General features: G+C 43.0%; 1 protein-coding gene across 1 annotated transcript in view; it reads left to right on the top strand.

Annotated features, from left to right (window-relative positions):
- The window catches only part of EFNB2 (ephrin B2), a 44,078-nt gene extending 28,012 nt beyond the window's left edge, over window positions 1-16,066 (top strand). Inside the window, exons 3-5 of the mRNA XM_060079937.1 lie at window positions 12,353-12,445; window positions 13,174-13,287; window positions 14,990-16,066. Coding sequence (XP_059935920.1) covers window positions 12,353-12,445; window positions 13,174-13,287; window positions 14,990-15,378 — 596 coding nt within the window. The 3' untranslated portion in view covers window positions 15,379-16,066. The remainder of the gene's footprint in view (window positions 1-12,352; window positions 12,446-13,173; window positions 13,288-14,989) is intronic.
- Window positions 16,067-16,676: the final 610 nt, after the last annotated feature.

Here is a 16,676-nt window from a genome sequence, read left to right as displayed (position 1 = left end):
GGGCTTCTCATCGCGGTGGCTTCTCTTGTTGCGGAGCACAGGCTCCAGACGCGCAGGCTCAGTAGTTGTGGCACACGGGCTTAGTTGCTCCGCGGCATGTGGGATCTTCCCAGACCAGGGCTCAAACCCGTGTCCCCTGCGATGGCAGGTGGATTCTTAACCACTGCGCCACCAGGGAAGCCCTAGATTTATTTTAGAATATATGTGTGGCCTCTGTAACGTGATTATGTGCTTTGATTGCTGAATTATTTATATGATAAAGGCAGCAAAATCTACATTTCCGTCACTAAACATCTTCAAGTTCAAGGATGTGACAACATCAGCCTGTCACTTATCTGACTTTGGGGTGGGGATTTATGTTTGATACCTTGCATACCATTGGTGAATTCAAGCATTTAAACACATTTTTGTTTTTAACCTACGACAGTTGGTTTTGTAATAGAATGGTCATCATAACCTTGGGTGTTTGGAGGATACACACACACAGCACTTAGAACGACAGATAAACATGGTAGTTAGCTGAGAGTCCCAAGTCAGGCAGACCTGGCTTCTTGAATGCCCTTTGGCAAGTAACTTAGCCAGTCTGCCTCAGTCTCTTCATCTGTCAGCTGGGGATGATGTGCATTTAAATGGGGTGATGTATTTGGTGCTAGCTTCCATGGCTGGCACCAAATAAGGACAACTGAGGGTCTCTTTGTGGGGAGGCAAGGTGGGGGGCTGGTGTGAGACAGCCTGTGCTCTCCTGCGAGCTGGCAGGCGGGGAAGATGGGCTCATAAACTGTCACTTATTTGAAACACCGTCCACAAAATGGAATTCCAGAGATTGTCCAAGTTTCAATAATGCTGCTGTAACTTCATTATAAGATCTTCCCTCTTTTTTGTCTTTTTGGAGTGTTATAAAAGTTCTTTTGTCCTTGGGCAAAAGAAACAAGCATTTATGGATTTTTTTTGTTGGTGGAATTGCCCAAGCTTGTTAGAAGATCCTCCCTAAGACTCAAAAGAGACAGACTGGGAGGAGGGTTCTACACATATAATCATCCCCCACTTACCATCTCACCAGCCTTGCCAGGGCCTTTTTTTTCTCTGTTCCTTGTTACACAAAGGAAAGGCTTATTTTTATTGATCATTTCAGCAGCATTCCAATGTAGTATAAATATTCTTTTAGAGAAAAAAGTACATGTCAGGGATGCCTTGTCACTGAGACAAGCTGGGACACTACATCATTTCAGTAGTCTGGTAATGAAAAGCATCATTTCCTTTTCTTTTTCTTTTTTTTTGGCCGTGCCACGCAGCTTGTGGGATTTTAGTTCCCTGACCAGGGACTGAACCCGCACCCCCTGCAGTGGGAGCACGGAGTCTTAACCACTGGACCACCAGGGAAGTCCCCCGAATTTCTATTATTTTTTAACTTAACATAAAATCCTTTTCTGACCGTATTGAAGGCTCTCTCCTAGAGTATATCAGTAAGGCTCCTTGTTCAATTTAATATGAATACAGCTTAAATTCTTTATACTTTAAGGAGTAAAATCTCAACTTCTGCTCAGTTGGAGCTTGTGCTGAGTAGCTTCTGGCTCGAGGGTCTGATGGAGTCATGGCCATTGGGATATTTATCCCGTATCTGTCAGGGTTTAGGAGGATTAGGCTATTGTAGATTGAGACTCTGTTCATATTCAACGGCGTCACCTAGGCAGTAGTGACAGCTTATCTCATTTAAAGCTAGACAGAGATTGCCGTGTGAGCACTATTCTTTATTCCCAAAATAACTCATGAACGGACAAGATGACTGGTTCTTAAAGCAATGGGGAGAGACTGAAAACCTCCTATGTAAAATAAGAGCAGATGAGAAATGAAGGCGATTCCTTGGAAAAAAAAGGATTATTTAGGAATTGCTCAGAATAAAACTGCCTTTACTGTTTCATAAAATACATCTCAATATCTCCAGCACCTGTATTTATAGCTTTTTCAAAGTTTACTTAGACTTGTAAATAACTGAACAGTCCTGGAGACTTCTTTGTACAAGCATGAGAATGAGTTTCTTTCTTAATAGCCTTTAAATATTTATCATGAAAATCAAAATTTAAAGCAAAATAAAGTACTTTAAGAAATAGCCAAGAGGCATTAGACAGACATGAAAAGATTACTTGGTGAAAACTTATTTATATAGTTTTTAAGAGTCCCACACTTGTTCCTAACAGTCTGAAATCTCAGGCTGGGTGTTTGATCACTTAGAGGGAAGTGTTACGGCCTCACACACTCTTTGAGACTGTCACTTTACAGTCTCAAAGGACAGGTGACAGAGGAATTTTTATCACTGTGAGAAAACAGAACTTGGAAAGTGTGAGTATTTTAGTGCAGTTCACACAGCCATGAAATATCGGGGGCAAAACTCAAACTGGGTTGTCAGACCCTTAGACCAACGTCATTAGTTTATGACAGTGCCTCCTGGGTCACCAAGCATATACATGTATACAAAGCAAGAGGAAAGATAGTCTAGTCCAAAGCACACTACTTACAGAGTATGGTAAAGAGAGTACGAGTACATACACGTCACATACATAACAACAGTAAAGAGAGCATATGTACATACACAGTGCATACATAACAATGCAAGGATGCCACTCGAACTGGATATCAGACAACTCTGTGTTTGTATCAGACGTGTTGGGCCAGAGGCCCTGTCCTTTATTGTAACGTATAACTAACTTCAGCCATGTGCCCCAAAGTTGACCTAAGAAATTCTACAGAGCAGTAGGAAAGGAGAAAGGGCCATTGGTTAACGGTGGGTGTAATAGCAATTTGTTAGGTCTCCTGAATTTTCTTTTTTCTTTTTAGAGCTACTATCAATCAATTCCATTTCTTCAGTAAGACTATGCTTTGTGTTTTATTGAGTACAGTTGACCCTTGAACAACACAGGTTTGAGCTGCTTGGGTCCACTTAGATGCAGATTTTTTTCAGTAGTAAACACTCCAGCACTGCACCATCTGCAGTTGGTTGAATCCGTGGATATGGAATAACCGCGGGGATGGAGGGCTGACTATAAATTGTACTTGGATTTTCGACTAGGTAGGGGTTGGTGCCCCTAACCCCCATGTTGTTCAAGGGTCAAATGTACTTTGAGCCCCTCAATGGGAAGTGGCTAAATAGTAAAATTAAAAATAATAAAAATCTCTCAAATGTACAAAAGAGGTAGTAAGAAACTTCAAATTTCCTTAGCCAAGTATACAAGTGCTACAGTTTGTGTGGATGGATGGGTGGATGAGTGGACATGTGGGTGGATGGAGAGAGGGAGGGAGGGATGGATGGATGGGCAGACAGATGTATGGATGGATGGATGGATGGATGGGTAGATGGGTGGATGAGTGGACAGGTAGGTGGATGGATGGAGGGAGGGAGGGAGGGATGGGCAGAGATGGATGGATGGATGGATGGGTGGATGGGTGGATGAGTGGACAGGTGGATGGATGGAGGGAGGGAGGGAGGGATGGGCAGAGACGGATGGAAGGATGGATGGGTGGATGGGCAGATGGGTGGGTGGGTAGATGAGTGGATAAATGTATAGATGGATGGGTGGGCAGATGGATGGACAGGCAGAGCCTCTGTCAGAAGCATAACTGATCACTTCACAGAGGAGCTAGGCTGTGTGTTGCTAAAAGACAGTCCTGCTTCGCAAATGGCTTTTTGCATTAGTGGAGTAACCCAGTTTCCTTGTTCCTGATGTTAAACCAGGAGATGAAGGTATTCTTTCATTGAAGCAAACATGTGGAAAATCGCTCTGGCTTCTTGGAGCATAGAACACGTCCCCTGAACGGAATTAGGTTCATGTGTAGGGCAAATTCAGACAGGGCACTTTACCGGGGTTACCACTGGTCTCTAGATGGTCAAAGCAAATAACATCATGTCCATCGAAGCTATTATGCCATCAGAGTGGTGCATTTTCTCATCTACAGTGTTATGTTCTAAACTGTCAGCAAACATTAATTCAGTCACTGGTGAAGCCCTACCACCCAGAGGTGAACTCTACCTCAGATGGAGGTTTTCCACTTCAGTGCCGCGGTCTCCCAATTACTGGGTCATTAATATCATTGCAGGCGATTAGTGACAGCAGACTGAGCACGAGGCTTCTGGGATGTGTGCCCTCCCCACTGTGAACTTTTCACTCTGACCCTTAGCTCTCTAAACATTTCCACATCTCCACAAAGATATTTCAAGGATGAAGACCATCAAAAACTCGGGAGTGGGCTAGAAATTGTGTGCTAGAAATAATTCATGCAAACACATGTTTTTTCATGGCTCAGAATATTTTTATTAGATGTTATCACTATCTCTTGACCAGGAAGTCTCATTTTCTTAAAAAATCAGACTGCTTAAGTAAAGCTAATATAGACAATAGGGAATTATGTTTTATCTTTAGAACTCTGACATCATTCTTTTTTTTTTTTTAACGTGCGTTTGGTCATTATATGGAAGTGGTCATCTAGCCCCCTATTTTTAAAACATGATTCTTCTTTCTTAGTAGGTTTCAGCCCATATTAAGGTTGACTCTCATGTATAAAGGTAAATTATGCTTTAACCATTGACTATCACATTCTCACAATTCATTCTGAATCATTGTGACACTAAGATTAACTCCCTGAAAGCACGCTAGATGTAAAGCTTTTTTTATGAAATCTTGTTGAAATTTTTTTTTGCCTAATGAGAGATTCTACCTGCATAAATCATCAAAACTTGTAGCAATAAAATTTTAGACTCAGAAAGGGATGCTTTCCCGCAACAGAATTTATGAAAAATCAAGTCATCAAGGTGTTGCAAGCAATATTTTGAGGGGAAAGAAAGTAAGCCACTCGTAAATGATCTCTCGTGTGTTTAAGCATGCCTCTTGTAAAAGGAGGGGACAGGTGATTTATTACCAGGCCTATTTGATCTTTCTCAGGAAACTGTCAGAGCACCCACTGAGCCTGGAAGGTATTTCTGTCACTGATGTATCCCTGCTATGTGTGCACATACTTGCACACACACATTTACCACCTGTTCTTTTCCACTCCGGTTGTATATAGTCAGTGGCTTTTCAGGGCTATCTCGTCAAAGATGACTGTGGCTCTTAGCATCTTCAGTGATTGTCACTACCTTAATTTTTGTATATACTTCTTAATGGTGAAGAGGTTTAAGGAGTAAGCTGTGGTGGAATTTCTTATGTTCTAGGGATGGTGTTTATCACCGTTCTCTCTATAGGCTGACCTCCCTCAATGTCCAAGTCTCGCATAACACGGGAGATAGGAAATATACTAACATATATTGGCACCTTTAGACTCAGTTCTTTGTAGTATCTTTGTATCTTCCCTCTTCCCAAAAGAGTGAAAGTGGCAAAGTAATATGTCATCCAATCTTTCAGTGAATACAGAAACAAAAGCAGTTTACAAAACTGTTTCAAGGTTGTTACATTTCTCAAAACTCTCATTTCTAAGCTGTCAGTAGAATATCCTATCATGGCTCATGGTGACCATTTAACATTGAGGAAATAAAATTATACCATTTGATTCGAGAACATCCATTTACACTGGATACTTGGTATCTTTACTCAAATTTTAATATGAGAGGAGGGGCTAAATTGTGACTCTGGTTTTTTAAAGCATTTTTCCAAATCGTTCTGTCTAGTGGAGAAACTAATTAATTGTGCTGTAAAGAAGTCACTGGGGCTAAGCTAGTTGTTACCTCTTAATGCCTGACTTACTGCTTTCAAATTTCAAAACACAACCAGAATGATGCAGGTTTAGTGCAGGTGATTCATCCCATTGTTCTGGAACACTGTTTCCTTGGGTGAAAAACACACACATCCTGTAACTTCCTTTGTATTTTTCTTTTGTCAAGTCGAGGCCATTTTAAGAAGAATATATAAGACTTTTACTCTAAGATCAGGCATTCTGGGATAAACTGCCATATGTGTTGAAATACTGCTGAACTTTTTTTTGATATTACACCAAGCAAAATAGTGAGGCCTTTGGAAAATCATGGTGGTATATTCTCATTTCTTTGACTATAAATCCACAGAGAAAAGCATATACAAAGGAAGAAGTTAGAAGAAGTGATTTTTTTCATCGTCCTTTCGGCACATTATACAGATGTTTTTGCTTCAGAAGTTTTAATTAAAGAAAAGGGCATTTATTTTTGGCAGTCAAGGGTTGTTGTCATTTCCATGGTTAGAATTTTTCTTCTAAGTTGGTATCTTAAAGGATAACCGTGATACCCAAGGCATTGAACTACACTGAGTTCTAGAAATTGAATTCCTGTCTCTTTAGTACATATTTTGAATGTGCATCATATATTTTGAATTTGAATTCCTGTCAGGGTGTGAAGTAGGGTAGATCTTAGCTTCCTGAGTTGTATATTCACATTAAGTAGTTATATTTTTATCAGCCTTCTGGTTTTCAACTTACATGTCTCAGTTAATTTTTTGTTTTTAGACACTCAAAAATTTGTCAGCCCTGTTAGAAGAAAACAGTAACCTAGTTCATGTGTCATATTTATTTTAATGTCATGGCTTTACTTTTCACATTTCCCACTTGGTTCTGCTTCTTTTATTTCCTAAGTTTGCCAGGTAATAGGCTTCTAGTTCTTCTAGTTCTTGAGTTGAGTTTCAGGAGACTGATATGTTGAAAGGCTGCCCTAAGAAATCAGAATTAGCAGGGCCAGCGTAGGATGACATGATGGACAAGAATAGTGCCAAGAAGATGATAGAGGATTTTCATAAAATGCTCTTTGTTTCGTAATCAAATAAGAGCAAATTTTGTCATGTGCAGTTTATATGAACACAAAGTTTTCATTCTTACTAGAAAATTGAGCTCTCTCATTTTCCTGATCCTGTATGCTTATTATCTGTGTCTCTTTGGTGGACCTCTTTGATGAAGTTGATAAAAACTATTTGCTTTGGGGCTTCCCTGGTGGCGCAGTGGTTGAGAGTCTGCCTGCCGATGCAGGGGACGCGGGTTCGTGCCCCGGTCCGGGAGGATCCCACATGCCATGGAGCGGCTGGGCCCGTGAGCCATGGCCGCTGAGCCTGCGCGTCCGGAGCCTGTGCTCCGCAACGGGAGAGGCCACAGCAGTGAGAGGGCCCGCGTACCGCAAAAAACAAAACTAAACAAAACAAAAAAACTATTTGCTTTGGAGTGTCCATCAAACCCCCACCCCCATCCCGGCCCCATCCCAGTAAGCCACATTTAGTATAGGGACTTCCCTGGCTCTCCAGTGGTTAAGACTCCGCACTTCCAACGCAGGGGGTGCGGGTTTGATCCCTGGTCGGGGAGCTAAGATCCCACATGCCGTGTCGCACAGCCAAATAAATAAATAAACAAATAATTAAATTAATTAAACAGTATAAAATGTCCTCCATAGTATATTTTGATGTTTCATTCTTTCCATGATAACCTAAGAACATTCCTTCACAGGGATGCATTTACTCTGTAGAATTTTTTTCTGCTGCCCTCATGCCTAACCTCTTTGTGCATGGGACCCATATTTCGTCACACATCCAGCAGTTAATTCTCCATCTGACTACTGAAGTGATAGACTGAAATCAAAACAGCCAAGATCCAGGGCAGCAGCTTACCCCTCCTGGGATGCAGAGCAATAACAACCAAATGAAGACGCATTAAAATGCGATAGGACTTCCTCTCCGTGGGCACAGTCTAAAAAGCAGAGCCAGAGATATTCCTGCCCTTTCGGTCTGCTTTGCCCACTGGTTCTCCTTTTTTCTACTCAGACAACCAACATACTGCAGATAAGTTCGTGTACAAATAAATGGGAACGCCCGGATGTTGGCGGAGTAGTTTTCGGATGTGAAGGGAACTTCTAGGCGTTGTGAACTCAGGGTACTTTTTGCTGAGCAATGATCTCCACCCACTTAAAATCAGGCCCTGGGGGAACAATCTAGTGATTTCAGTACACTCACTACATTCAGTTAGATCCCTGAAGCAAAAGCTTTTAAAAGCAGGCTATAAAATGCCCATGTATCTTTATTAAACCTCTTTTCTAACTAGATATACTTTTCTAGTAATTTTTAATTTTATAAAGTCTATTTTTTCCCTGGGCCAAGGAAAAAAATAAGGTTGGGCACTAAAAGCTTAGATATAACAATGTTATTTTTTCTATCTCTAAATGATTAAATGCAGTTTCATCCATTTAGTACAGTAATACTGTGATTGTGGTGGCATTAGATGCTGCTGCTAGAGAGATGCAAAGAAAAACTAAGTAGAATGAGGTTAACCGTTTGTTTTTACTTTCTCCAAGTTAAAAATTCCCAATACATTCAAATCAACAATAAGAATAATTGCAAAACCGTCTCCTGAAATGGAAGTAGATTTTATTCCCAAGCATTAGCAATTTCTTGTTGTATTTCAAAGTCAGCCACTAAGGCTTTTAAAGCTTCTTGGTGACTGACTGTTGCAGCAGAAATCAGAATATTAATCTTGAGGCTTTATTGCAGAATTCGCTGCCAGCAAAGAGGCGCCATGAGGACAGAAGACTTTCAGCTGCGCCATTTCTCAAGGTGGTGAGGTGGGGAGGCAGCTCTAGAATTAGGCCCACGCTCTCTCCTCTCCATGTTAAGCAGATCGTGGGGAAGAGACATTAATTTTTACTAGGAGATCAAATATAAAGTAAGTTGAAGTTACTCTGAGTTATTGTATAATTGAACTTGCTATGAAGTTGACCCTCTGAAGTTTCCATTGGTGCTCACATCTTAAAACAGGGTTTTCCGAAATCGAGTTATTTGTAGTGAGGTGGATGGACTTAGAGCCTGTCATACAGAGTGAAGTAAGTCAGAAAGAGAAAACCAAATACCGTATGCTAACACATATATATGGAATCTAAAAAAAAAAAAAAAAAAAAAAATGGTTCTGATGAACCCAGGGGCAGGACAGGAATAAAGACGCAGATGTAGAGAATGGACTTGAGGACACAGGGAGGGGGAGGGGTAAGCTGGGACGAAGTGAGAGAGTGGCGTGGACATATATACACTACCAAACGTAAAATAGATAGCTAGTGGGAAGCAGCCGCATAGCACAGGGAGATCAGCTCGGTGCTTTGTGACCACCTAGAGGGGTGGGATAGGGAGGGTGGGAGGGAGATGCAAGAGGGAGGAGATATGGGGACATATGTATATGTATAGCTGATTCATTTTGTTATACAGCAGAAACTAACTCACCATTGTAAAGCAATTATACTCCAAGAAAGATGTTTAAAACAGCAAAAACAAAAACCAGGGTTTTCCCTGACTGCTTACATCATACCTAACTTGGGGCAAAAATCTTTCATGGCAGAGCATCTAACCGTATTTTTTTTTTTTTTTTTTTTTTTTTTTTTTTTTTGGGCTGCACTACTCGGCTTGTGGGGATCTTAGTTCCCCAACCAGGAATCAAACCCCAGGCCCCAGCAGTGAGAGCACCGAGTCCTAACCACTGGACCGCCAGGGAATTTCCTCTGAATTTTAAAGTTTAGCCCCCTTTTAAACAGCCAAGTATTGGGAATGCTGTTTTGATGTTAGGAATAAATTTTTCAGTATCTTCCAGTAGCCTTTGCAACTTCCAAGTTGACTTAGAGGAGAAAGATGCAGAGTCCAGAATGTAGCAGAAGAACCCTCCTCACTCACAAAGTTCTGCCTCTTGGCCTGCCCTCCCCCTTCACCCTTCATCCTCCCCCATCCCAGCAGTGGCCTCAGCCTCCAAGAACTCAGCAAAGGCAGCATTTTCAGATTGCCTTCTGTGCACCTCCAGGGCTTGAGGGATTTTTTCCTCCCCAAGGCATAAAAAAAGTTTCCACTGTGAAAGATGCAAAGCAGTTTCATGTCACACTACAGTTTTCTTCCTACCATGTATAGTTTGTGGATGTTAAATTATAGATTGCAGTCTAATTTGAATACTTTTGGAGTTCTTTACATTTGGGAGTTCATCAGATATCACTTTGAGTAAACCAAAGGGAGCCCTCCACGAAGGGATTGGTATTCAGAAAAGGCACTGACCTACGAATTAAAATCAAAAGAAAAAGTCACTCAAATTATGTGCACCTCTTGCACTTCCAGACTGACAAACTAGAAGTCATCTGTAGTTTCTGCATCTGCAGATGCAGTTCTGAATTATATTTACCAGGGACTGTTCTCTGCCATGCCTTGTCTATCCTTTCTCGTATTCCTTTATTTTTTTCTTTTAGACCTGAACCTTTTATCTTTTTACCTCAAGGTTAAAATAAATATTCAGTAAATCTATATTCCTTCCCCCCACACACCTTTTTTCTTTCTGGGTACCACCCTTCAGATCTTATTTTTATCATTTGTTAACTTAGTGTTAAACTTTTAGCAAGAAAAACTTAGTCATTGAACTTTGCATTGGGGTGCATTTATGTGTATATTAATTAGAAAACATGGAGATTCCACTTGAATTAAGTAAACTAAACCTTTGAAACTGTCAGCCAGATAAAGACATCAGCTTTCCACTGTTTTTTTTTTTCTATATAAAAGCATATCCTACATTTTGAGAAAGATCAGATGAGAAAACTGTGAATAAGTGAAGATGATAGCACTGCTCTGAAATTGGCCAGAAGAGTGCCAGCTTGTAGATATCCATACTGTTCTAAGCCTTTAGGAGGAAAGGATACTTTCAAGTTTAGGTACATGTTTGGAAGAAACAAAAGGGAAAGAAGATGGAGAAAATGGGGAAAAAATGATTTTTTTGTAAGAGTCGCAGAAGCATGCAGAGTTCTTAGGTATTTGTTCTAATTTATCTGCCAAACATTTTCTCAACAATCTACAAGAGGATACTATCTACTTTTCACCCTAAAAAAAAAAAACTATGATGGCAATTTTTGCCCAGTTTCCCAGGAGAAACTCAGTGTCAGCAATAGAAGAAGAGTGAGATATGATTGTGAGGCTGGACTTTAAGGAAACACTCAGATAAGCAAAGAGATATTTTTGCACACAAGAGGCAGTGATTATTATTAAGGAAAACAGAGAAAGTAAAAGTCGCTAACTTGAGAACACAAAGACAAGTCAATCCTGGCCTTGTTTTCCAGCCAAGATAATTACCCACAGCATACATATTTCCATGCATGCCTGTCCAACTTGTCTGCTGCCCCACCATTTGGAAAACAAACAGCCCATTAAAAGAATGTCTTTGGATGTTTTTTCTTTTTTCAGAAAATCTGTCCCTTTTTCAGTGCTTTTAAAAGTGTAGAGTTAGTTGACAAAACTTTGATAATTAAAGTAGAGAAGGATTTACCTGGCAGAATTGTTTATGAAACATTTACGTTCCCTGCCCCTTGAACTGTGGAGGAATGAAAACGTCTAACTCCCCACCTCGTTTTCTCTTCTGAAACTTGACATGTAATTTAAAACCTGTCCCTCAGCAAGGTACCTGGCAGCCTATCTTTTTACAGCTTTAGTTACAGCGCTCTTCAGAGAACTCACCATCCTAAAAAGATAGAACAATGGGTTGAAACAGAGTAGGGCATAGGCTGTTGGAAAAAAACAGACACTGAAAATGGTCAAATGTTCTGTCTTTCCTCCTCCTCCTTCTCGAGGTGGAAAGGGCATCAAGCTGGTGGACCTGAGCCAAGTCCTCACCTTAGGTCCTGAGCCGTCCCAGGCCCCTCATAGAGCAGTGGGCACCTGTGAGTCCCTCTGTGCATCCAGAGTTCTTCTGCACCAGGGAGCTTGGTTGAAGAGTTTGACCAAGGTCGATGGTGGTGGTAATAACACATCCGTTCTTTCGGGTCGAGTACAAAATGATGGAGGAAAACTCCAGAATTTGAACGCTTGTATTCTAGTACAACCTTTAAGCTCAAGCAAAGCTGAGGAAAGAAAAGGGGCGTGGGAGTCTCCTCTCCAAGTGTTTATAGAACTTGGATGCTTGACAAACAGGGAGCATCAAGGTAATTGTTCTTGAGGCAGGAAATCTATAGTAGAGGAAGCAGGTGCTGTGTGATGATTACCACGTTTTGAAATTACCGTATTTACTATTCTGCTTTTAGGAGGTTGACTCCAAACTAGTCAGGTTTTTGGAAGATGCTGTCCCTTTTATCTGTAGTATCAGACAAAATCCGTTAATTATAAAGGGAGGAGAAGGCACTTAAGTACATTGGAAACCAGAGGTCATACGTGCGGCAGTGTGGACGATATCCATCTTTCTTTATTTCTTTATTTTTTTCGTTTTGCCTTTCAGCATCCCATACTTTCAGAAAACTTGTGACTAAGAGTGAATTCTTATTTTCCAAATTGTTTTCAGACATTTCATGTTCATGTAAACTTGGCTTATTGATTTCCTGATTTTTTCTTTATTTTTTTGTTTTGTCCATTTTATTTTTAATCAGCTACATCAAATGGGTCTTTGGAGGGCCTGGATAACCAGGAGGGAGGGGTGTGCCAGACAAGAGCCATGAAGATCCTCATGAAAGTTGGACAAGGTAAAGACCGTCTGCTGCTTCACGGAGCCACTGATCTGGTCGAGCCCCCACAGCTAGTATGGCGCCAGTGTTGCCCACACGCGCCTTCACTCACTCTGCAGTTCAGTTTCCAAAGTAAACTTTTCTCTGCACCTTGAGCCACTGACAGATTTCCTCAAGTTGTTGCAACCCACTTCTTTTACTGGAGATACTTCTAAAAGTTGAGGTCAGCCAGGTACAATGTCTATTGCCATGTCTGTATCTACAGATATACTTTTCCTTCTGAAAAGCAAAACACCTCTTTGGTTCACCATTAAAATATCCAGAATGCAAACTAAGTTTCTGCCATTTTGCCCATTTCTGCATCGTGACTACAGAAGACTTGTGTTCACTGAGCCTTTTCACACAAAGATGACCTCTTGTGCAGAAAGAAATATTCTTCTAATTAGAAATTGGGATAGTAGTCAGTCAACTCACTCAGTTAAATTAAAATGTCATCTGCAGCGCTCTGCCTGCCAAATGCAAGAATCCCTACGGTTTCCACAGATGGCCTCACCATCTAAACCTCTGAAATAACTAGTAGAACCGTTTTGTTTTCAAAGGAAAATTATATTCTTGCATCTCACAGTACTTTGCATAAAGAATCTTATGTTCATTTCTATTTGTGCCTCTTGAGATATAGATCCAGCTCCTAAAGCTAGAGCCCATCAGATGTCTGTGCTGTAAGTAACCGCTTGTTTTTCATATAGATGCGAGTTCCGCTGGGTCAACCAGGCATAATGATCCAACAAGACGGCCAGAACTTGAAGCTGGTACAAATGGGAGAAGTTCAACAACGAGTCCTTTTGTCAAACCAAATCCAGGTATAGCAGCGTGACCCATGTGTGCCTAGGTCTGTGTGTTCCACACTGCTCGGATCACAGTGGGTAGAACAGAGTCCAAGTACTTCTGCACCAGGAGGATGAACTTGTAGCTCCCGCAGTCAGTAAGCTTTGCTCTCGGTTAGTTGTTATCAATTACTCAACCAGAATAAAATAATTAATTCCCACAAAAGTCTTACATTCAAAAGAGTAGAATTCATCAGCTGTAAGTGCCAATTATTAGCACTGCTCTTTCAGATCAAAGCTACTTTCATTGGCTGACACTTTATCGTGCTGTTTGTAAACCTAGCTTCAGGCCAGTGTTAATGTATATATAATTGTACCAGTGTTTCATCTAGTTTTATCTAATCCACAGAGCACCTGATTGATCCTCTTCTACATTTGAGATGGTAACATCTTAAAATATTGCATAAGGCCACATTTTTCAGGTAGTTTCGTCAAAAATTTTTTTCACATTTTCAGTGTAAAATAAAATATTACATGGATTCCTGGCAGAAGTTTAGAATACTGGATAAAATTGACTGCCGTTTAACTTCGTTTTGTTAGCAGTCTTTGAACAAAGCTATAGCTATGTGTTTGTTACCACGGGAATGAATTTTTTATATGGTGGTCGCTGAGCAGACGTCAGCAGTTCCGTATTAGGGATCCGCATGCCTGGTTGGTAGTCGTGCGAATTTAGCATCTGTAGCAATATTCCATTTCTTTCCAAGCTTCAAGGAGGGAAGTTGTTATTTCTAACTTTCAATGACAAGATGTGTCAAATTCTTATGACAAACTGATAAATGGATAATATGATGATGCCAGGCAATTTTTTAGTGCTTAACATTTGGGTTGGCAGTCTGTTCCGTGTGAGAGTTTCTGCTGCCTTCCAAATATATTTTAAGTGTAAATCAAATAATACAGACGAGTTACGGGTTGAACGTTTTCCCAGGCCCCATCCCTCTTTGCAAGCTCTCCAGCCAGCCGTCGGCAGGGCTTGTCTTTAAAGGCAGGCGGTTTGGATATTCCCATGAAGCCACCGTAGCCAGAGAGGGCACGAGAACAGCGTGGCCTGGGCAGCAGATGCTGACCTGGAGAATCAGCCACTTCCCTTTTTCCTCCTGGTGGTGGCTGCAGGCTGGCTGGCCGGGGTTAAGACGTGGGGCAAGATCAAGGGCTGGCTGTCACAGCCTGTCCACGCAGCTGATGGATGATGATGTATAGAAGGGAAGCGATGAGGTCTGGGAGCAGCATCAGAGTCCCACCTGGAGTCCCGTCTCCCCGATGGCTGGCTTCTGCCGTTTGCATTTAGCTATTTTTTTAATTGAAGTATAACTGACTTACAATGCCGTGTTAGTTTCAGTTGTACGGCACAGTGATTCAGTTATGTATATATATATATTAGATATTCAGTTATATATACACACATATATTCTTTTTCCGATTCTTTTCCCTTGTAAGTTATTACAAAATATTGAGTAGGATTCCCGGTGCTATACAGTAGGTCCTTGTTGGTTATCTCTTTTATATATAGTAGTGTGTATCTGTTAATTCCCAACCTCCTAAATTTACCCCTGCATTTAGCTATTAAACGAGGCGCTTGGTTTGCCAGTCTAGCTGCCAGGGAAGTCTTTGGCCTGCCAGCAGCCGGCCAGCCCTGGCGAGAGCGGTGACTCTTCTGGCTGCTCTTTCCCACCCCCTGCAGGTTCCAGCACAGACGGCAACAGCGCCGGACATTCTGGGAACAATATCCTCGGTTCCGAAGTGGCCTTATTCGCAGGGATTGCTTCAGGGTGCATCATCTTCATCGTCATCATCATCACGCTGGTGGTCCTGTTGCTCAAGTACCGGAGACGGCACCGCAAGCACTCGCCGCAGCACACGGCCACGCTGTCGCTCAGCACGCTGGCCACGCCCAAGCGCGGCGGCAACAACAACGGCTCGGAGCCCAGCGACATCATCATCCCGCTGAGGACTGCGGACAGTGTCTTCTGCCCTCACTACGAGAAGGTCAGCGGGGACTACGGGCATCCCGTGTACATAGTCCAGGAGATGCCGCCGCAGAGCCCGGCGAACATTTACTACAAGGTCTGAGCCTCGGCGGTGCCTTCGCTTTCCCGGAGGAAACTTACTGTCCCGCTGCCGCCCGCGGAGGGTCCGAGGCCCCCTGTGTCTGCGACGGACTGGCGCACAGCGGGGAGAGGGGACACTCCTTCTGGGGAGAGCCCTGTGGAGTCGGACAGCTTACTAGTCTGTAGCGTTTCGGCCGCGGTGACGAAGGATGCGCCCCAGCGGCTGGAAGACTCGCGTGGAAGATGCGCGTGGGGACGGCACGCGCCCCGCCCCCTCCTCTTCCGGGTACCACGGGCGTTCGGGCCTCCGCAGGAGCTGAGGGGAGACAGAGCGGTCGGTGGGCGGGAGCATCCCGGGCAGGTGTCCCAGGTCCCCCAGGCTGCTGGGCCTGGAAAGGCCGTCTTCCGCCTCGGGCGTGGCCCTTCCCCCCTCCCACACGAGCTGCACCCCGGACTTGTCGCACAGACTCTGGCCGCGTGAGGCCTTCGGAGGGCGCTAGCTTTTAGTCCTCACTGTTGCACACACTCCTGTCATCCGGGGCGCTGCAGGCCTTCACATGAGATTTCTTCTCACGCCACACTCCGTATCACTAATGAGACATTAGCGTCTGGCGTCTCGTGCTTCATCTGTTTGCAACAGCTACCGCCGAATGGGCGACGCAAGGATAGAAATTGCGTTTGCTAATAAGGAGCCTTCCAGCCAGATACTAGGCTGTCAGCCCGGGAAGGGGAGGGGTTCTCGGGAGGGAGGGCGGGGGAAAGGCCGTCTGCAAAGGCAGTTCAGCGCTGCTACCTCTGCAACAGCGCTGGGAGGGAAAACTCCAATTAGATAGCACAGCACTTTGGTTTTGCTAAGATTTTAAGAGGCAAGTAGGAGACACAACGACACACACGGTAGATTCGGGTGCATTTGAAGGAATTCACTCTTATCAAGGAGCAATGCACAGGGAAAAAAAGAAAAATAGTCCCTCTACGCTGGGTGGAACAAAGGGGCATTGTTGGTAGAGGGCCAGGCTTGGAGGGATGGATGGGCACCGGCAGGACTCCCGTGGTACTGCAACAGGATGCGCAGCGGTGAAGCTGTCGGAAAGTCGTCGGTCTGCCTCGGGGGAGGTTTAAGGCAGACTCAGCTGCTATACTTATCACATTTTATTCAACACAGGGAGAGCATGTAGGAGATGAGCAGAGAGCCCAATCTGACCTAGAAGATTAAAAGCCAAAGGTCACACAGGCTGTAATTCCATCATCTTTGACGTTATTAAGGCATTCTCATATATAAAAGGTAGGTCAGACTCCCCGGCCCCCCCAGTGCCCCCTCCC

This window comes from Mesoplodon densirostris, chromosome 17 (genome assembly GCF_025265405.1).
Source record: "Mesoplodon densirostris isolate mMesDen1 chromosome 17, mMesDen1 primary haplotype, whole genome shotgun sequence".
Classification (NCBI taxonomy): Eukaryota; Metazoa; Chordata; class Mammalia; order Artiodactyla; family Ziphiidae; genus Mesoplodon; species Mesoplodon densirostris.
The sequence above is the reverse complement of the archived record's forward strand: the minus strand, read 5'-3'. Positions and strand labels throughout refer to the sequence as shown.